We start from the raw sequence: 21,827 nt of genomic DNA on the forward strand, positions 1-21,827 counted from the left end.
AGTTTCCAATGATGGCAACCAAAGGCCAAGAATTGGTTGCCAATTTCTCAAAATGGTTGCCAATGGCAATCTGGCAACCGTTACTGTCGAGCCCTGCTAGCATTGTAAACAAACACTCTCCAGTACTCCAAGCTTCCAGTCCTGGCAGAGTCAGCTAATAGGACTACTAAGTTAGCTAAGCTAATGGCAACTAGTACAGTTAGCAGCAGTGACTTCTTGTGTTACAAGAGAAAATGTCCGTGTTGCAACAATCCCCTGATATGTTCGTCTCGGTGACAAGGCGCAGGTACCGAATGCGAATGGTACCCGATTAATTAAAACTTGGTCGACTAAGACTCTTCTCATCGAACAGTTTAGTCGACTCTTAGGGGCAGCACTACAAAATATACCATGTCATGTCGTCATGGTTCCCAGACGATATATCCTAAGGACTATGGTGATCCCCTCACTTTTCCACTGTTTACTTTATCACCACCAGCAGGTTGACATTTTTGGTTCAGATTGAAGTGGTTCGACAACTATTGGATGGATGCCATGGTATTTTGTACATGTTCAGGCCAAAAATAGTATAGAGTACAAAAGAAAAGGAGAGGTAGTCTGCACACTGAATTTTGCACGCTCCCTAAAAGACAGTCAGACACAATACAGACAGCATGGGCAGCAAATAAGGTAAATGAGATGAGGTAAAGTTATTGCAAGTGATTACACCACGTATAGGAAAATTGTGGCACTTACTGCACTCTGAGGATGGATAAGGGGTGAAGATATCAGCTTTTACCAGACAATCATAGAGATGGGTGGACATTCAGATGCCAAAATATGTACCACATATGTCCTGTATGGGTTTCAGTCCTTTTTCATAGGACATTATATGTTCTCTATATATGTAATAAATAATTTTTGGATAATAGATGTTGTATTGCATTCTGACCTTAGCATTTAGCTAAAAACACCTAGGTGCCCAAGTACAGCTTCACTGAGCTGCTAGTGCGGCTTAGGGCCAGATTTTCTAGGAAAATGGCGTGGCGCAAATGTACACATTCATGAGAAACAAAAAGGAGATGAAGTGATAAGACAAATCAGGCAGGTCCAGCAGCTCAGAGTGGAGCAGGTGAATGTGGAGGTAGTGTTCATATGGATGTTAATACTAAGATAAATGCAGCCAAACACACTTAAATGTCTTTAAGAAAGAAAAGTTTAGCTGCAACCTGTTGTGATTTTATAGTTAGCAGGGCTCAACACTAACTTTTAGAAGTGTTTGTCAGGCTGGCAATCAGGCATCAGCTTTTGGCTGCCGAAACTGAAAATATGGTTGCCAGTTTCAGTAACCTTATATTTTGAGTGAATAAGATCCTATGCAGTTATACATCAGCTTAATAATGAAAATGTGACATAAAACAATGTTTAAAAGCTTTATTACAGTAACCGAACAAATTTCTTTGTAGTTTGTGTTTTATCTGATACTTAACAGAATTTGATTCTTAAGTGTCAACAGTTAACGTATCCACCCTCAATTCCTGGCATTCTTTTGTGACGTTGACAGGTTAGTCGAACGTTTCACCCCACAGTCCAATAGCATAATTTGCTTTGCCATTGTCTCTAAAACAGATGCCTGTACACGCATGCAAGTAATTGCACGCGCAGCTTCATCTGGTTCCGTTTCCAACTGTAACAGCAATATTTTAATATCACTAATGCAACAAATATTAAAAATGTATTAATTTTGGGGTGCATGTTTTGCTGTCCCTATTTTCTTATGTTAAAAAATAAGGGTGTCATAATTATCCACGATTCAATTTTCGATTTAAACATATTTTTCCTGCACTGACGGCTATGCCATTGTCAGTACGTACAAAAGTTCTCTGCTCAGTCGAGACAGAGTGAAACCTCGCTTCAGAGTTACTGCTTTGTAATTTGCCCCAGAAAATCCGATCGGGCATAATCGGGAGTCATTACCGCCGATGTGAATAACATCTTATCTGACTATATTTACGTTTATCCTTAGTCAGCAGTTTTAAATAGGATTCAACATCGCCCACTCTGGCCCCAGGAATACATTTGACTATGGTCGCTGGTGTTGCTAACTTCACGTTTCTCCAAATGGAGCTGCCAATAATCAGAGTTGGTTTCTCAGCGGGTGTGTCGCTGAGTCGGGAGAAATTGTTAGAAACGTGAACAGGTTGGTGGTGAACCGTGGGCTTCTGCTCAGGGCTATGCTTCCTTCGGACAGTCACCCAGCCTCCCTGGTCCCTCCTCCAACGCTACAAATAAGTTACATTTATTGCATGTTCCATTATCACTAAAGGAGGCAGAGGAATAGCTAAACATTTGACACACCGAGCAGGAGAGTGAGAGGGAGAGAGAGAAGCCATTGCTAGCTGTTAAACTTAGCAGATAGCAATGGCTAAAAAACTGAATAGCGTGTAAAATGTGGGATTAGCGAGAAATGTATTAAAAGGAGAGAGGTATGTGTCCTTGAGCAGAACTAGTGTACATTTAAATCTATAGCAGATAGTTAGTCACTATAATGAAGAATTGAAAAAAAAAAAAACTGTGATGAGCTAGAGCAGCATAAATACACTACTAGTAACACACAAACACTGGTGACCGGAAATGAGACTATACGCTTACCACAGCATGTCAGCATGTAATGTGTTTGTCAGTGAGCTTGACACTGACCATTATCATTCATCAAAATGTCTATCTAAGTTTATGTCACACACCTGAGTGAAGTCACCCCCGACTATAAGCTGATAGTCTGACAGAGTATTAGAGACCATACTAAGAACATTTGGGTCATAAACGTTTGGCCCATATACTGAAGAGACATATTTTTGTGTTGTGATTTGTAATGCAGACATTGTCCTTACCAGAGCTGTCAATACTCACACCTAATTTCCTGTCGAATATAATAGCGACCCCCTTTTGACCTATTCGCGGCAGAAAAGTATACAGCACACTTCTAAAATCTGTTGAAATCTATGGATGCCTTTCGTTTTCAGATGTGTTTCTTGGATCAGAGCAATCGAGACCCCCTTACGTTTGAGGAATTCTAAACACTTGGTGCATGCTGGACATTCCACGACATAACCGGGTTCGTGCCATCGTATAATCAGAAGAATATGACATGTAAGTCTGCAAAAGAAGGTACCTTTCAAATATGAAATAAAAAAATAACGATCTTTACATAAACAGCAAGGCTTTGGCGATAAACACAAACACTTACAACAAAATGTTCCATCTGCAAGAGATAACAGGTTTTCTCTTAGGTTGGAGAGAGAAAAGAGAAAAATGAAAATGTACTGTGGCTTTTAACTGCAACGCACGTCTCCAGTCTGAGTTTGTACGCGTTAGGTAGCAGAAACCTTACTAGATAAAAGCTTGTAAAATAAAGGTCTCTAGTCATCTTAACACCTTAGAATAAACTTAGAATATACCTAATGTACCTTAAGTGACGCGAAACAGTATGCTTATATTAGTAAAACAAAAAAAAGGAAGGGCACTTGTCACTTTTCTATATTAAATCAGAATTAAGTACAGCAATGTATTCTGCAAATCATGAAATAACCTGCCACGACGGATGGAGTGTGGGGAACGCTGGGTCTGGAAGGTACTGAACGTGGAGACCGGATGAGTGCAGACATAAACTTCTTAGCATCCACCATGTTTTCAAAGAAATGTAGCGTCCTGTTGTGCTTGACTTTCAGTGTTGCTGGATATCTCAGAAACAGGCGTAGTCCTCAGTTGGCAATCTGTGTCCTCGCTGTGTCAAATGCTCTTCATCTCTGAGTGGTTTTGTTGCTATAATCTGAGACAAGAGAGGGGATCCACACTGGTAAATTCTCTCGCAGGAACTTAATGGCATTTAATCCCTCTGCCGACTCAACTAGGCCAACAAGTCAGATGTTGCATCTCCGCGATCTGTCTTCGGTGAGTTTCTGGCGAAGATTTAGCACATCTTTCTGGAGGCTATCCACATCATGTTTGACCACTGTCATGTTAGCTGTTGTAGCATCCACTCTCCCTTGTAGCGTTTTATCAACCTCGGCTTGAATCATATCCTGGTTAAGTTTGGTAACTGCCGAGTTCGAGGATTCAATCATAGTCTTTAGTGCCTAAATTTCACCGGAGAGCATATCTTTGACCACCTCTCTCACGGCCAGCTTAACTTTCTCTGTCAACCGATCCTCTTGCTCTTGTAATGCTAACAAGATGGCTGCATTTGATGGGTCCTCAGGCTGCTTATTTCTCGCTACTCTTGAACCCGACATTTCGTAGGGGTACTTACATGTCAACTGAACTAGATTAGTTTCTGAATTGCAGGATAATTTGGTAAGATGACGGAGGTCAGAGCTACACTTGCATCACGTTCGGGCAGCCACCGTAAGTCGCTACTCAGTTTTTAATGTCTATTTTCAAACTGTTGATACACCAGAAACATTTGGCAATGCTCTAATTGATAATACGGTAAACTGTTGCTCTAGCAGGATGTTTATTCATATCCTAATGCTCCTTAAATCTCAGCAGTCCTTCAAGGAAAATAGAAGTGACTGACATTGCGAACCCCCACTGATGGTGATTTTTTTAAACACCACACATAGTACTGAATCAAATAAAATCCATATTAAATGTAATGCTTTTGAGCACTGTCGTAGCCAACTCGCTGCACTTCGCGGCCGGAGAAAGCTTCTCCTGCAGAGGAAAAATATGGATAAACACCACTTTCTGACCTGGAGATGTTTTTTTTTCCCTCTTTTTAGCTATGTAGCTAATGTCAATCTGCTTGCCATAGAAACAAAACCCACGTGCAGCGGGGATTTTTTTGTCTAACGCTAACGTTAGGCTATGTGGACACAAGCCCTAACGGGATTAAAGCTTCACGCATCCACGGGAAAAGGCATATGTCACATATACATTTGTTTACATTCGTTTCAGTACATTTCATTGATATAATAAGGTATTATGTTGAATACAAACTGGAGCCGGGGCAAAATTTAAAGCAAAATTATTTGCGGAATGAGAACGTGTTGAAAATGTGACACTGCCATGCCTAGGTGAGGCAAAACGTTACATTGCCACAGTGGACTGGCATTTGTATTTTCTGTATGTTTCTATGTGTATTGTACTTCTTCTTTTATATCTGTTGATTTACTTTCTTTTATATCCTTTAATTATCATATGTATAAGTCCTTTATTAGATTCCTTGTGAGGCAGACTTCTGAGGTCAGAGCTTTTCTATCACGGGCAAACACATTGAGGTGTTTCAGAGGAAGGTTTACTGGTAGGTCAGTAGGGCATGCAATAGGTAAATCTGTTAATTTTAAGAGTGCCCTCGCCAGGACCACAAGCAAACTACTTCAAATGGTCTGTTTCATTTACAGAATAAATGTTTTATTTGAAGGGGTCATTACAGTTAAATATATGTAATTTTTTCCCCACATTCCAACAAAAGTTGAATTTCAAACAAAACGTAATGCCCCTATCGTGTAAGCACTGGAAGCATTTCAGAAGCAGCGTGGGTTCTGTCTTTATGCTAGTTTTTCTCTTGCTTCAAATTGAAAAATTAACATTTATAAGTAAATTTGGAAAAACTTATCAGCGCTTACTGGTTTGTTTTGTTTTTGTAAGAACAATATAACAATTAAAAAGAGATAAATATTGTTCATGTAGATCTGTTGCCTATTTTAGTACATTGTTGTGAAATGGCTAACATTTAGTTTGGTTATAAGTACATTAAAACCAAGATTAAGTGTCATAACTCTAACACATGAAAAATATGGTTAAATATGAATTCTATGTAAATCATGAATAAATATAGCCATTTATATACAGAGAGGTTGTGTGTTCTAATTTTTGTGTGTGTCTATGTTTTAGGCAGGATGAATTAATCATGAATCACCAAAGCCTGCGGTCTGGCAGGATTTCTGGTGAAGCCAGAGAGCTTTACTTTGGAGCGGGTAGGTGGAAGGATGGGATTGTTAACAAGCAAGATGCAATTTTAATTAGCCATGCTGCTGTTGAAGAACTAATCAGCTTTATGCAGGGATCTCACACACACACACACACACACTTAGGAAGCTTGTGGAAATGAAACATCCCCCTTCAGGCATTGTTGTTGGGGGTGGAGGGGTTGGGGGGAGCGGTGGGGGTGAAGGCAGATGAGCGAGACAGGAAGCTGGAATGGGACATTTTGACTTGTACCCAATTAACACACACCCCCAGTTTTTATTTAGGCCTCAATCTCTGCGCATCATATTGGATAGCCTGAGGTAGGCTTGTCACGATAACTACTTTTGTTGGACCATAATATTGATGTATTGGGTTTTGGACTTTTGGTCAGACAGCAGGACATTTGAAGACATTACCTTGGACTCTGGTGATTATTATATATTACAGTAACGATTAATCAATAAATTAAAAGAATAATTGACAGATAAATGCTGTTTGCTCTTTTAGATGCATTCTGTGACATTCTGATAGTGAGCTTGGTGTCTTACCTTTCAACAGGTATTATAGAAGAAAAGAAAACTAATTCCTGGAATGGAAAGGAAGGGAAACATATTTTTACATCAAGACAAAACTGCTTTATTTGAAGACGTTTTTGCTATTTGTGTGATTTTTTTTTTTCCGGATTAATCCGGAATTCTGGATTATCAAACCTGAAAATGTGACCCACGTGCATCATGCAGATTTGTAAAAAAACAACAACAAAAAAAACCATTTTATTTTTGAGCCGTTAGCCGCCAGCTAACGGGGAAGGGGTTGTTTGTATATTTTCCTACTTTTTGTCCTTTGCCAATCACATGCTGATGTTCAAGAGGAGGTTGTAGTCCTGACTAGGGTTGGGCCGATGAACAATGCCATCGTCCATCTACCACTAAGCCCTCTACCATCGTAACATCGTGATTTCAAAGCCCCCCCCCCCGGCGAGTAAAATCTTGTTATTGAAAGTGCAATAAAAGCTTCAAGAGTAAAAAGCTAATAAGAGTAGTTTATCACTATGACTAGTATTTAAATTATTTTAGTTTTTTATTTTAATCATATGATCTGCTTAATGAGGTAACTTAAGCATAGTGTTAACCGATCCTGCTGCAGCTTTCAGACCGTGGTCGGGAAGCACAGGGAAACATTGTTTTCCTCCAGAGCTGAAGTTGATGCCAACCTCGGGGCTGACCACCTTCACTTTGACCCAGCAGCTGGGAAGCAAGACACGGAAACGTCTTGGGCATTGAGGAGCTGCAGCGTTTATTCATGGGCAAACTGTAACCTACACTGTACATTTACTGCCTGTAGACAGCTTCACAGCTAACCTGTCTGCTCACAGGTAAGTGCAGTCACCGTGAATCTCTGCTCGGGGCTGCTCGATTATGGCAAAACTCATAATTCCGATTATTTTGCTAATTTCTGAGATCACGATTATTCAACACGATTTATAGCGCTGACCCCAATGCTAGTCCAAAGTCCAAATCAGTATTTGGGGTGGGTGGGGGGGTGAAATGACCATTATTCGAGTTGAAGGCAACTGTTGGGGGATGCAGTGGCTTAAATCAATAATGAGTCAGAAAAAGTATAAATAATATGTAATTTGTTAAGTTATGAGTAGAGGAAAAGCGCTAGCCGCTAGGCTAATTTATACAGTGTAAAATGCCATAAACTTAAACTAGTGAACCTTGACAGTTAAATCACAGCCACAGCCTGGCTGAGAGTGAGTTTGGGCTTTTAGGGAGGGGAAATAAAACAAGACATAACAAGAGCATCATTGTGAAACTGAATGCGGCACAATGATCGTTTTATCTCGATTATCTTGTATAGTTTGAGGACCTGCCCACTGATACCATCTGGTCCTGCTGCCTTCCTGATGTTCACATGCTTGAAAGCCCTGTGTAGGTAAGTAGGCTGCAGTACGTGTGTTTATAGCATTCCGGATGGTTCTGGTAATCCATGGTTTCGGGCTGTGGAATGATTTAACGTTTTGGGTACAGTTGCTTCTTTTGTTTTACAAATGAAATCCACCACAGACTCAGTGAATCCATTGACGTGCTCGAATACGTTAACATGGGTATCCTGGAGCGTGCTCCAGACTGTGTCATATAGCGCAGTCTGCAGGGCTGCTTCTGATTGGCCTGACCATTTCATGACCTCTTGTGTCATGGGGGCATGCAAGTATGCTTACATACTTTGTCTGTAGCAAGATGGTCGCGTGGTCATTCTTGCCGAATGCGGGTAGCGATTCTACTCTGTAGCCATTTTTGAATAACGTGTAGCAGTAATCCAGAGTGTTTATTCCCCTTGTGGCACAGTCAATATGTTGGTGGAAGTTAGGCATAACCTTCTTAAGGTTAGCCTGATTGTCTCCAGCAACAATGAGCACAGCATCAGGATTACCGGTCTGCGAGCAGTTCAAGTCTTTGCAAGGATTTGACAGGGCAGCTTCTGTACTCGCCTGTGGTGGGACGTAGGCCGCTGTGATAATGGCCGATGTAATTTCCCTTGGTAGAAAGTGCGGTCTGCATTTGATTATCAATAATTCCTGATCAGATGAGCACGAACGGGATAGCATTTTAATATTTCCACTATCATACCAATCCTTATTCACCACAAAGCACGCCTCCTCCTTTTTTCTCACCGGAGTCCTCTGTTCTATCGGATTAATAAACAGAAAAAGAGTCACCTGGTTGAAAGGTTTTGTCAGGTATGCCTGGATTTAGCCAAGTTTTGGTGAAACAAAGGACATTACAGTTCCTAAACAGCGGAGAGCAGAGTACTGGGCAGAGATGGTCTGTGTGGCCTGGATCGCAGCTGGTGTTTAACCCCTCCACGCTTCCCTCGATGTTTAAGAATCTGCATTGGCCAGGGAGCACAGTCGGTGAGAGAAGTGTTTGAAAAGTGGTGAGTTGATCATATTTGTATCCTAATGAGTGACTCGAAGTCATATGTTGTCATTGCCCAGTAGTATTCACAAAAGTACAACTAAAATGTGTAAAATAAACATAATGAGCATAAATTTTGTGGAGCATACAGAGAGGCTACTGGATAGGTTGCCCATGGCAACAGTGATACTAAATGCAAGTTCTAGGTACTTTCAGGGGTTGTTAGCAGGGCTGTCGCATCACAACAAGGACGACTACAACAAGCACAACGTCTGGTTGTGGGGATCCAACACACCACCAAATACGGCAGGGCAGGACGTGGCCCATTTTGGGCCATCAACCAGCTTGTGTTGGCCCCAGCAGGGACCTGGATTCTCTTGTCAGTGGTGGAACAAGTAAAAGTACCACTGCAACAAACACTCAGTTACAAGTCAAAGTGCTACTTCCAAAATCCTTTTTAAGTAATGTACTTATCAAAAGTAAAAGCACTTGTTCTTCAGAGATATGTCCCCCGTGACTGATTTATTATTATGACATTATTAGATTATTTATTGATGCAAAAATGTCTAAGCAACATTTTACCATTGTAGCTGCTCGAGGTGGAGCTAGTTTTAACTGCCTTATGTACAGTTAGTTTGGTCCAGTGGTTCCCAACCTAGGGGTCAGGCCCCTCCAACGGGTCACAAGATAAATCTAAATGGTCGTGAAATTATTAATGGGGTAGGGACGAAGGAAAAGTTCTCCTATACAAATTTGTATTCATATTTTGGACTTTTATCTAATCGTAACTTTTTTGTGAATCATTGGATTATTTTACAATTCATTGAACAGTTAATTACAAGGTACAAGGTAGATTTAATTATCATTTTACAACACGGGGTCGTATAACGAGATTAAGTTGCAGTTCCCTTTATGCTACTCACAAAAACAAAAGTTATTAAATTATATACAGTATGAGGAATAATAATAAGTCAGAGATAAAACTATTTTACATGGTGGAGTGCTGAGGATGAATTAAGGAGTCCCACAGCCTGAGGGAAGAAGCTGCTCTGAAGTCTGGTGGATACTTCTGTATCTCTTGACAGATGGAAGCAGGGTGAACAGACTGTGGCTGGGGTGGGCACTGTCTTTTAGTATACTTTGGGCTCTGCGCAGGCACCTCACCTCACCGCTATCACTGCTGCTCGGTAGTAGATGGGTACCAATGATCTTATCTTCTGAGCGGTTTTAATCACATCATTAATCTTCCTGTCATAGGCCGTGCACATCCCATGCCAGCTTGTGATGTTTCCAGTCAGGATGCTTTCTATTGCTCCTCTGTAAAAGTTAACAAGAACTTGTCATGGGAATTTTGCCCCCTTAAGTTTCCTTAAGAAATACAGCCGTCTCTGAGCTTTCTGTACCAAGATGGAGATGTGAGATGACCATGACAGATGGAGATGTGAGATTAATAAAATGAAAACATGTAAGACGTTTAGAAGGGGAAAGTCTCTTTAGTGAAACTGCTAACAACTCATAGACGTTTTAAACATGACAAGGAGCCCCAGATAGACATTGCTTTTTTTGTAAGTAAAAGCCCAGAAAGATGGGAAACTCTGGTTTAATCTATAACAATTTGTTGTATTTTTAAAGTTATCATATGTTTCTTTCTGTAAAATCTTAATATATTTCCCTCTGAAATGTATTAGGATAAAGGTATAAAGTAGCAGAAATGTAGGAAGTTAAGTACAAGTACCCCAAAATTGTACAGTAAAAAGTACAGTACTTGAGTAAATGTATTTAGTTTCTTTCCACCACTGTCTGTCAGTGTATGATCTTGTTTCTCATGTTCATGTGAAAGAAAATCAATGACATCACCATACAGGCAACGGTTGCCAGGTTGCCTTTGGCAACCATTTTGAGAAATTCTTGGCCTTTGGTTGCCATCAGTGGAAACTAGAGATGGGAATCGAGAACCAGTTCCAGTTCAGAACCGGTTTGAAATTGTCCAATCCACTGAAATCGTATGCCTCGGAGCCGATGCCGGCATGCCGGTCGCGCTAGTTTCTCTCCTCTCCTTTGTCTGCTCCCTGTGTGTCACCGAGGATGGGGCTGAGCACACAGTCGCAGCGGAGCAGAGGGGAGACAGGTGAAGTAAACATTACTCGAGTTGACAGCAACTCGTTACGTAATTCTGAAATTCAACCGTGGTGTTCTGTCCAGAGATGCAGTGACTTAAACCAACAGGGAGTAAGAAAAAGTATAAATAATATGTAATTTGTTAAGCTATGAGTAGACGAAAAGTCTGCTAGCCACTATGCTAATTTATGCAGTGTAAAATCCCATAGGCTTAAACAGAGATAATAAAACAGTTGCATTGGCCTACTTTTTTTCCACACAGAAAATTAATCAGTTATCAATAAGGAAATCGATAAAGAATCGGACTGATAAGCAGAATCGATAATATCATTGGTATCAATAAAAATCAATTCCCATCCCTAGTGGCAACAACTTCTTAACATGCAAAAAATAGGGAGAGCAAACAGTAAAACATGCCTTTTTATAATTATATTATTTTTATTATATATTTGTTGCATTAGTGATATTTAAAGATTGCTGTTAGAGTCGGAACTGTAACCAGACATCGCTCCATGTGAGTTGGTGCGTTTACTTGCATGCGCACATGCATCTGTTTTGGAGACAATGGTGAAACAAATTAATTTGTTGGACTGTGGGGTGAAAAGTTCGACTAACCCGTCAACATCACGAACGAATGCTGGTATTTTGTATAGCCTACCAGGAATTGAGGGTAGTCACATTAACTGATAACACTAAAGATTCAAATTCTGTTAAGTATCCGATAAAACACTAACTACAAAGACTTGTTCGGTTCCTGTAATAAAGCTTTTGAACATTCTTTTATGTCACATTTTCATTATTAAGCTGAAGTATAACTGCATAGTATGTACTAAAAATGGCAACCGTATATTCAGTTTCAGCAACCAAAAGCTGGTGCCACTTTTAAAAGTTAGTGTTGAGCCCTGCCATAATACATTTGCCACCTCTTCCATTGTTGTCTGTCCCACAACTGCTTACTTCACTTACCAACCAAACAGTGCAAAAATGACAGTTGCAGTTAAATTACATACTATAATTGTTCCTGATGTAGCCTTTTTAATTATGTATGTGTCAGTTTATAAAATACAGTAGATAAACAGAACCTGATAAAGGCAGAATCTAGCACCAAAACCTCACAGGTTTTTAAAAGTTCAAGTTATGGGAAGCCCCAGGTTACAGGTTGGTAAGTAACTGCAGTGGAAAAGATAATACTAATGATAATAGAGAGAAATGTAGGACATGCAACAAAGGTCCTACGTTAGACCTAAACTCTGGCTCTTTGCAGTTGTGCTGTCTGCATCCTAGACCTCGGCTAGAACGACCCACAATTAATAGGGTTTAAATTACTTTTTTCTTCATGTCTTCATTTTAGGAGTGGATACTTATTGACATAATATTGCATATTGTGACAGCCATATCAAGTATAATTGTATTGTGAAAGATTTATATTGGCACAGTCAAAACCAGCTCACTCTGAATTGCATCATTTCAATGATTGTGTGTCTGTCAACATGTACCACATAGCCCATTTCATACTTGCACCCCTTTTCGTTAATCTGATGGCAATTTAACATGTCGGTCTCATATCTGAATAAGCACCCTGGTTGCTTTCACATAAAAGTCATGGCGAACTTAATAGGTCAGACCTGTAACATTTCCATAACACTTTCAACACAGCAAAAAGTCTTGTAGCATTACTGCCTTCTAAGATCAGTGTAATACATGTATTATCTCAACCATCATCTCTTATGCACAAAGAAAATAAAATCAGTTTAATACACCTGGAAACACATTTTTAATTGTAGAGGAGTTTCTTCACATATCAGATCAGATTTTTCCCTTGTGGTGCGACCGGGGCAAAAGAGGTTAAAAACCCCTCTTACAACAACAGTAATAATCTGACCTGCGGTCTCTCTGTTTTTAATTTTCATTCATGTAAAGTAATGGAGGAATTAATGCATATCGAGCAAAACGCTTACATACAGTGTGAGCAAATAGGAATTAAACGAGATTCTAAACTTAATGTCTTGTCATTCAGTGTTTGTGCAATGTTGGATTTATAAAACAAGCAGAAACATTCACTCTCATTATGTTAAATGATGAAATTGATATGAAAATGTATGAGAACGTTGGCGAGCGTCCCATTAGTTAAGGTTTTAAAGGCAAAATACATTTTAAAATCCATCAGAGATGCAGCCTGGGAGAGAGTCTTTCTCCTTTCTAAAATAAAATTCACTGCTCTCTCACTCTCTCTCTGCTCCCTGCTCCTCTCGTACACCAGGTGCCAAATATCTCGCGAGCATTGTGGCTCTTTCCTTAAATGCTGTCATGTCTGTAGAAAGCTGTAAGGAACATTGATGTAAAATTCACCATGTCTGAATGACCCCAAACCATCACTTTAAAGGCCCCATATTATGCAAATTTTTAGGTTCATACTTTTATTTTGTGTTTCTACTAGAAAATGTTTACATGCTTTAATGTTCAAAAAACAATTATTATTTTTCTCATACTGTCAATTGCTGCAGCACTTCTTTTCACCCTCTGTCTGAACACTCCGTTTTAGTGCCTGTCTCTTTAAGGCCCCCCTTCCTAAAAGCCCACATTCTTCTGATTGGCCAACTTCTGGAAGTCTGCTGAGGGGCAGCAACTATTCAAATAGCGGTATGGGGCACTGAATTTGATGAATTTACTGTTTATCAGACCACAAATGAGACAAGAATTAGGTTGGAAAAATGTGAATGTATAAATAGATGCTGCCGTAGCGGAGTATTTCTGGCGACAGCGAATCACTGATTACAGTACAAAACACAACTTTATAACTTTATTCACTGAATTTGGTGAAACTGGATTATATTTTATAGAGAAAATGTTTTACTTCTTGTTAGCAGTTACTTTAGCAACGTACTACTGCTAACTGTAGCTGCCATTAGCTAGTTAGCTCAGTCAGCCGTGCAGCTAGCTGACTCTGCCCAGACTGGGAGCTCGGAGCACGGGGTGTGTTGGTGTTTACACCTCTACTACAGCTGCTTTGGCCCTCCGGGAGCACTGGTGCTTCGAGCTCCCAGTGCGGACAGAGTCAGGTTACTTTAGCAACAAGTAAAGCTGTCTGTCCATCAGGAAAATCCGTAAATCATTGAGAGTTGAGGCAGAGCAGCCGGAGGACATCAGAGGGAAAAGTATCAAATTTTCCTTCACAACCGAAAAGCACTTTCTGTGAGGCAGGTATTGTGTATTGTGTTGTTAATAAAGTTAAAACAACTAAACAAAAAGATTGGACGGTGGGTCCGGGTGGGCCTTGCATGCTGGGAGCATGGCTGAGGGCGATGACTGCATAGTTGTGACATCACAAGCTTACAGAAGTCCTGACAGCTCGTTTAAAGGCACAGTTTCTGAATACGGGCTGTGTACATTTCTCCATGGATTGAGCGTTTTGATATTTCACAGTATTTATATAGCACCTAGACCTGTTTTTATAATCAAAAAATACATGGAAATCTCACTTTCTACAAAATGGGACCTTTTATGAGATTGATGAAGCCAGGACTATTTCAAGTCTGTAAAGGGCTCCAGTGATATATCCCCTGGACACCCGGGGGTCTTTCCTCCTGCCTCTTAATCCAGCCCGTCAAGGCTGTGGCCTTCTTTCCTTCCACTAATGCCTCTTGGTTTGTTGATTGGTTCACAGGATGGGGAGTCACAGGGGTCAAACACACAGACACAAGTGTTTTGCTTAGTATTCAAAAAGTACAAAGCCACTTCAAATCAACCCCCACAATCAGTCGTGTGAGGAGGAAAAGTAACTCACAATTAACGTGCAGTCGCTGTGTGTGCTTTTGGTTAGAGAAGACTGTAATACTAAATAGGAAAAAATACAAAACCTTTTATATTTGTCTGTTGAAAAAAAAAAATATATATTTATATGAATACATTAACCTATTTCTAGTAGGTTATTTCTTATTTCACCATTTAAATTCCCCTATATGTGTCTGCTCTGTTGATTTTCTTTGTCAGCAGTATGTTTTATAAAGTCGCCAAAACCAAAGTGGTACAGAATTACATCGGTTACTTACACGCTTTTACTAAACAACGGCATAAGTAGGCCTACATTAAACAGGAGACTCTCTCTCTCTGTGTTTCTCTGCAGAGCATGTGCGATTGTCAGTAGACCGCACGGGAGGGGTAGAGCGAACCACAACAGCATCCCGATTAACACAAAAACAAAACATAGAGTCCCCATGAATACATTCATATACAGTGGCTTGCAAAAGTATTCATACCCCTGGAACTTTTTCACATATTGTCACGTCACAACCACAAATTTAAATATTTTTTAATTTGCATTTTATGTGAATAAGTAACACAAAATAGTACATAATTGTGAAGTAGAAAGAAAATTATACATCATTTCCAGATTTAAAAAAAAAAAAAACAAAAGTGTATACAAAATACAGAAAAGTGCAGCGTGCAAAAGTATTCAGTGCCCCTAAGTCAATACTTTGTGGAACCGCCTTTTGCTGCAATCACAGCTTCAAGTCTTTTGGGGTATGTCTCCACCAGCTTTGCACACCTACAGACTGAAATGTTTGCCCATTCTTCGTGGCAAAACGGTTCAAGCTCTGTCAGATTTGATGGAGACCATTTGTGAACTGCAGTTTTCAGGATTTAGGGCCGGACTTTGACTGGGCCATTCTAACACATGAATATGTTTTGCTTTAAACCATTCCATTGTCGCTTTGACTTTATGTTTAGGATCGTTGTCCTGCTGGAAGGTGAACCTCCGCCCCAGTCTCAAGTCTTTTGCAGACTCCAACAGGTTTTCTTCCAAGATTGCCCTGTATTTAGCTCCATCCATCTTCCCATCAACTCTGACCAGCTTCCCTATTCCAGCTGAAGAAAAGCCCCCCCACAGCATGATGCTGCCACCACCGTGTTTGACTGTGTGGATGGTGTGTTCAGAGTGATGTGCAGTGTTAGTTTTCCTCCAGACGTAGCGTTTTGCTTTTAGGCCAAAAAGTTCGATTTTGGTCTCATCAGACCAGAGCACCTTCTGCCACATGTATGCTGTGTCCTCCAAATGACTTCTAGCGAACTGTAAACGAGACTTCTTATGGATGGTTTTCAACAATGGCTTTCTTCTTGCCACTCTTCCATAAAGACCAGAATTGTGTAGTGCACGACTAATAGTTGTCCTGTGAACAGATTCCCCCACCTGAGCTGTGGATCTCTGCAGCTCTTCCAGAGTCACCATGGGCCTCCTGGCTGCATTCTCTTCTTGTTCGTTCTGTAAGTTTTGGTGGACGGCCATGTCTGGGTAGGTTTGCAGTTGTGCCATACTCTTTCCATTTCCGGATGATGGATTGAACAGTGCTCCTTGAGATGTTCAACGCTTGGGAAATCTTTTTATATCCAAGCCCCGCTTTAAACTTCACCACAACTTTTTCTCTGACCTGTTTGGTGTGCTCCTTTGACTTCATTTTGTGGTTTGCTCCCCAACACTCTTAAAAAACTTCTGTATTCTTCACAGCACAGCTGCATTTATACTGAGACAAGATTACACACAGGTGGACTCTTTTTAGTCATTAGGTCTTCTTCGGAGAGAATGACCGCCGCTGAGCCTCTCTCTCTCCCCACCAAAAGTCCACTACTGGTTTCCTCCGCTGCCATTTGAAGGAACAGTTCCACAGACAGCGCGTGCCTATCCACCCCTGAATAGCTGTACCCAATTTCACTGAAATCAGTCCAGATGTTGTTGATGTTGTCTTGCTCTGGACCAGTATTGTATGGATGAATGGACGGACTGAAACACCAAGATGGCCATCCATAGTTGTAGAATTATGTAGGGATGATATGGATACATGCCTTCCTTTCAGGAAAGCTCATATAACCTTAACAACATTTTGGGCTGAAACACATTTTTTGTTTTTGTTCAATCTCATCTGTTCCGTATGTGCTATGGACAAGCTCAGCACACTCTGTGGGAGAGCTCACTACTGTAAATTCTCAAAAAAGAGCCACCAGTATTCGAATAAAGGCTAATTAACACTGGGCAAAGAACACTTGTGTGGGGGCGAAATTACCTGTGCTATACATGATAAATTTAACACAATGTACATTTCCACAGCACTAATTCCACCAGTACAACAGAGTCATGTCTTACTCACAGCTCTGCTGCTCTGAGTTTCTCTTTGACATTTATATTGTGTCAATTCTCTAATTAAAGAGTAACTACACCCCAAACCACTTTTTTCAGCTGAAAATTGTTGACGGATTCAGGTCCAAATCTTGACATTTTAGTGCAAAGTATTTAAAATCTAAATATTGTGTTATAAATACGCATAGCGACTGCCCTCTACTGGTTGAAACCCGGCTATTGCAATTGAATTTTGCTATTGGCTGATCTGGAGGCGGGTGACGTATACCAACACCCCCTCCCCACCCCCTCCTATAAAACCAACATTTTCCAACTCTACAGACTGTGGAGAGGAGTATTAGGGAAGAGTGGATTGAACGAATTGCGTGGATTGAGTATAGTGATTGAGTAGTTGATCTATGCTAACAGTACAATCTATTTTAGTGTAAATTTTATAGTTAGTTGTGTGTTTGCAGTATTTAGTAGGTTAGCGATTTTAGGTTTTATTAGGTTGTTAGATTTCCCCAATTTTAGTAGTTGTAGTTTCGCTTTACCTCGTAGTTCAACTTTGTGTGTTTTAGATAGTTTTTTGTTTTAGCATTAGCTTAGTTAGTTAGTTTTAGTATTTTTTAGCTAGTAGCCAAAATGGGTTGGCACTGTTACTTTCTTGGCTGCAAAGTTGACTTTTTTGCTAACCCTCTAACCCCACTTAGTATTTTTCAATTATGGTGCAATGGTTCGGACTTTTGCTTTTGATGGCTGTAGAAGCACCACCGGACTGCATTCTTTCCATAATAACACACGGAGAGCCTCTTAAGCTCTCTGAGCCGCTAGCTTAGCTAACGTTAAAACACAGGTACTACACAGAAACCTTTACAAAGGGTCATGAATGTGCTTCTAGTGACTGTCAAAGCTCCAGTGGACTCTGTGTTTCCAGCACAGACACAGAGAGTCTGACAGCAGCTGCTCATGGATGGTTAGCGCTGACTACCAGCTCTATATGGCTGTTCCTGCTACACTGAGCGGTAATCAGTCTGTCACTCTGGTTGGCGTCTCCTTACCTTCCGCGTCACACACTATGTAGCCCGAGGCCACGCCCCCTACAGTGGTTGTCCTATGCAGTCCTCAGCTGCATTTTTTAAATATGCTGGGATGGAGGGAGCTAGCAGAATTTGGGGGTGTAGTTACACTTTACTTCCAATCACTTCTACTTTGCCAGTTTTTTTTTAATCTGTATTAATCTACTGACAATTCCTCAACAATTCCTCTAGATCTTTCAAATTAAACATGCCATCCTTGGTGTGGTTTCTCTGCCAAGCTGAACAAGTAAAACTATTTTCAACTCAGGCAGCAGTGTCATATCACCATGCTCGTTCACAGCCGCCTACCTTGGCATGTTGACAGTGGAAACCAACAAGTCCTCCAAACTAAACATTTCCCATTGGCTTTACAAACATCCTATGTTATCTGTACTGATGCCCTTATTGGCAGGACAACACCATTTGTCAGTGCCTTCCAAAATTGTTACAAATCACTGTTACGAAAATATTCATGACCGTCTCCTGATAGGCCAGGCCACCCCATAATCAGTCAGAGCACAGTGATCCATCAGCGATATATCTCATAACTTACATATTCTTTAGTCTGAAGCTACAGTATCTCATGTTGTGCAGCAGTTCCCCACCTCCCGTCCAACTGATGGAGGGATCAGATAGGTTCCTGTATGTTGAGCACTTGCAGTGCCACTATTTTGTCTCATTGAATCAGATTTTATTCTTCATCACCACCCCCTTTCCGTTCTGTTACGTAGTGCTCTGTGTGTGTTCCTGCACCAGTGGTGAAGGTGGTAGAGTCTCTGCAGAGCTTCCATGATCTGGTAGGCTGATCTGGACCTCTAAACACCCACACACTAAAAGTAGCTGCAGTAGCAGCAGAAGGAGCAGCATTGTGTTCACACACTGAAGACAGACAGCCTCCCAACAGCAGCTTTGGGAAACAGATTTTACCCTGTAGTATTACAAGGTGTGTGTGTGTTATGCTTAAATTCAGCAGTCTCTAGACCCAGCTTCAGAAATACAGGCCCTTGCATCAGATTATCTGATCTCCATACAAAACATCCCTTTGCTTAGTTCAATATATGTCAGATAAATCTGGCATGTTTCTATTTATGATGTCCTTTGGTACAATTTTGTTTTTGGAAAAATGTAATGTTTAACACCTACACAATTTTCTACACAAACTAGGTTATGTAGGTTTAGTGTGCATAAGGGAAGGTCAACCCATATGGGATGTGCTCCTTAAATGTAATATTTTCATTTTAATGCTAAAAATTACAAGTATTGAGCATCTGTGGATAGTTAGATTCTTAACAATGAAAGAAGCCTCTGAAACTGCATGTAGATTGTGGGACACTAGAACTACTATAATGAGGTTAGATCTAAATGCATACTGTTAATTATCAAATCAAAACTAATATTTAAATAATGGTTGGATTGCCGTGGTGAAATGCTATTGTGATATAATTTAAAAGTAATTTTTCAATATTTTCACCATTTTCTGACATTCTGTATACCAAACAATGAATTCATTCTTTAAGAAACTGATCGGCAGATTAATCAATAGTGAAAATAATTGGTAGTTGCAACCCTTATGGACCTATGTTATATTTTCGGGAAGTTCTAAGTACTGTCCTTTGTACAACTATAAGCCTGTTTTTAATTTAGCCTGATACACTAATCTAACATAATTGCTTCTCCACAGAAATCTCTGATATAGTGTCTACAAAAGGGAAACCAAAAACATCTCCAGGTCATTAACTTATTACAGCCATTCTTCGGCCATCTGTTACTCCTCTGTGTGTCTGTGTTTGGGTGGGCGTGTGTGTGTGTATTTGTGTGTGCAGAAATAGAGAGAAATAAAGACACTCGTGCGTTTGTCTGCCCTGATGTGTGTGTGTCTTGACGCTGTGTGTGTGTGTGTGTCTCATAGACTGTATATAAAGTCTCCACTTCCTTCCACTGTACCAAAGCCAAAATATCCCAGATACAGGTGCTGCCATGTTGCACTGGTGACGTCATTTGGAGCCAGAGTCTGCGCAATAGTGATCAGGGTTGTAGCTGCTGTAACGAGGTCCCGCCCATACAGCCGACCGACTCAATCGCAAGCAGGCCTTAGCTGTCAATCATGACATGAAATCCCCTTTTTATAGCACGAAATAAATAATTAAAACCAAACTTATCAGAAAATTGAATCCATCAATATACATCAGCATCTGTAGGTGTGATGCAGTAGTTTATGCTGGAAGCTCTTGACTACAAAAGTGTGGGGAGATGGTCTCCTAGCAACCACGACCTCCGCAATTACGTATCCCTTGGATGCTGCACATGTATGGTGTATCTGTAGCCAGCAGTAACTAAACAGTTTTGGAAAGGCAGCAGGGTTCAGATCAGACTGTGGTTGTACTGGACAGCTTCCAGGTGCAAATGTGTAACTGTGTGAACATGATCAGGGCGTTCCTGAAAAAGAGACCAGCTGAGGTGCTAGTACAGCAAAAGCTCAATCTCCCATTGACCTTAACCTGGACTCTGGAACAGCTGAAAGGCTTACAGTAGATCTAACTGTAAGTTAGACAGTAAGGAGTTAAAAGGCCTTGTAAGTAATGAGTAGGATTTTAAAATGAATTCTAAAAGAAATTGGTAACCAATGGGGTGAGAAGTGTGTATGGTCTGAGACAGGAGCCTGGCTACAGTGGTCTGCACAGTCTGAAGCTGAGATATAGCTTTGGCATTAAAGCTAGGGTAGGTAATGTTTTTCAGAATTTGTTGTTGTATTTGTTGAAATTCTTTTTACATCCCGACAGCAATCAATAAATCAATCATTTTTGTTGTTGTTTTTTTAAATCTGGTATCTGTGGCTGGCGCAGGCCTGTAATAAGCCCATCCAATCATTTCATTTATTTCTCCCAAATGAAATTGGGAAATTGGCTACCTGTCTGTCTACCTACCTGCTCACTCTGCCTGTGCACTCATTGCGCATGAAAATGTGTTTTGGGGGAGGCCTGAAAGGAGGGAGTGGGATTTTTTCAGTTGGATACTTTCAAAATCTAGCTGTCTCTTGCGAGTTTCTCCAACGTTACCTCCCTAGCTTTACGGCATGTAAACAAGGCATTACAATATTCGAGGCGTGAAGAAGAAGCAGCATGGATACATTTTTCAGTATTACTAAAAGACAACATTGTTAAGCTCATGGAAATATTCCTCAATTGGTAAAAGAATGATTAGACTAATTTTGTGTGTTGTCCTAAGTTTGGTTTACTGTCAAAAATAACACCCAAGTTCTTAGTTGGATTTGTTTACAGACATGCTCAGGGCCAATGATAAGAATCAGAATCAGCTTTATTGTTTAAATTTTTTCATTGCTCTCAATGTACATACACACAAATAGACATAAATACAGCTAAAACCAAGCTCAAGCTCAACAAGTTAAACATTAAGCTACTATGTGCAAATACATGACTGATATTTTAAAATGTGCAAATACATGACTGATATTTTAAAAGTATAAAAAACAGTAACATTTGTAAACAGCAAGACAATTAGTACAATGGTGCAGAGTGCAAGTGGTGCTGAAATAAATATGATTTACGTAACAGGTTGATTTAGGTGGATATGACAGTATATAATGTATGCACAGTGCTCTGTAGCGCCTACCAGAGGAAGGTGGAACAGGTT

General features: G+C 40.4%; 1 protein-coding gene across 4 annotated transcripts in view; it reads left to right on the forward strand.

Annotated features, from left to right (window-relative positions):
- Nucleotides 1–21,827, forward strand: part of arhgap39 (Rho GTPase activating protein 39) — a 157,780-nt gene that overhangs the window by 13,415 nt on the left and 122,538 nt on the right. Inside the window, exons 1-2 of one of the 4 annotated variants that reach the window (XM_044198565.1) lie at nt 7,046–7,324; nt 7,813–7,887. The exons of 1 other annotated variant lie outside the window; for it this stretch is intronic. In XM_044198565.1, coding sequence (XP_044054500.1) covers nt 7,859–7,887 — 29 coding nt within the window. In that variant the 5' untranslated portion in view covers nt 7,046–7,324; nt 7,813–7,858. Of the gene's footprint in view, nt 1–3,002; nt 3,130–7,045; nt 7,325–7,812; nt 7,888–21,827 lie in introns of those variants that run through there. 2 more of the 4 variants (XM_044198564.1, XM_044198568.1) reach the window with 2 other exon arrangements.

The sequence above is a fragment of the Siniperca chuatsi genome, linkage group LG6 (genome assembly GCF_020085105.1).
Source record: "Siniperca chuatsi isolate FFG_IHB_CAS linkage group LG6, ASM2008510v1, whole genome shotgun sequence".
In the NCBI taxonomy this organism is placed as follows: Eukaryota; Metazoa; Chordata; class Actinopteri; order Centrarchiformes; family Sinipercidae; genus Siniperca; species Siniperca chuatsi.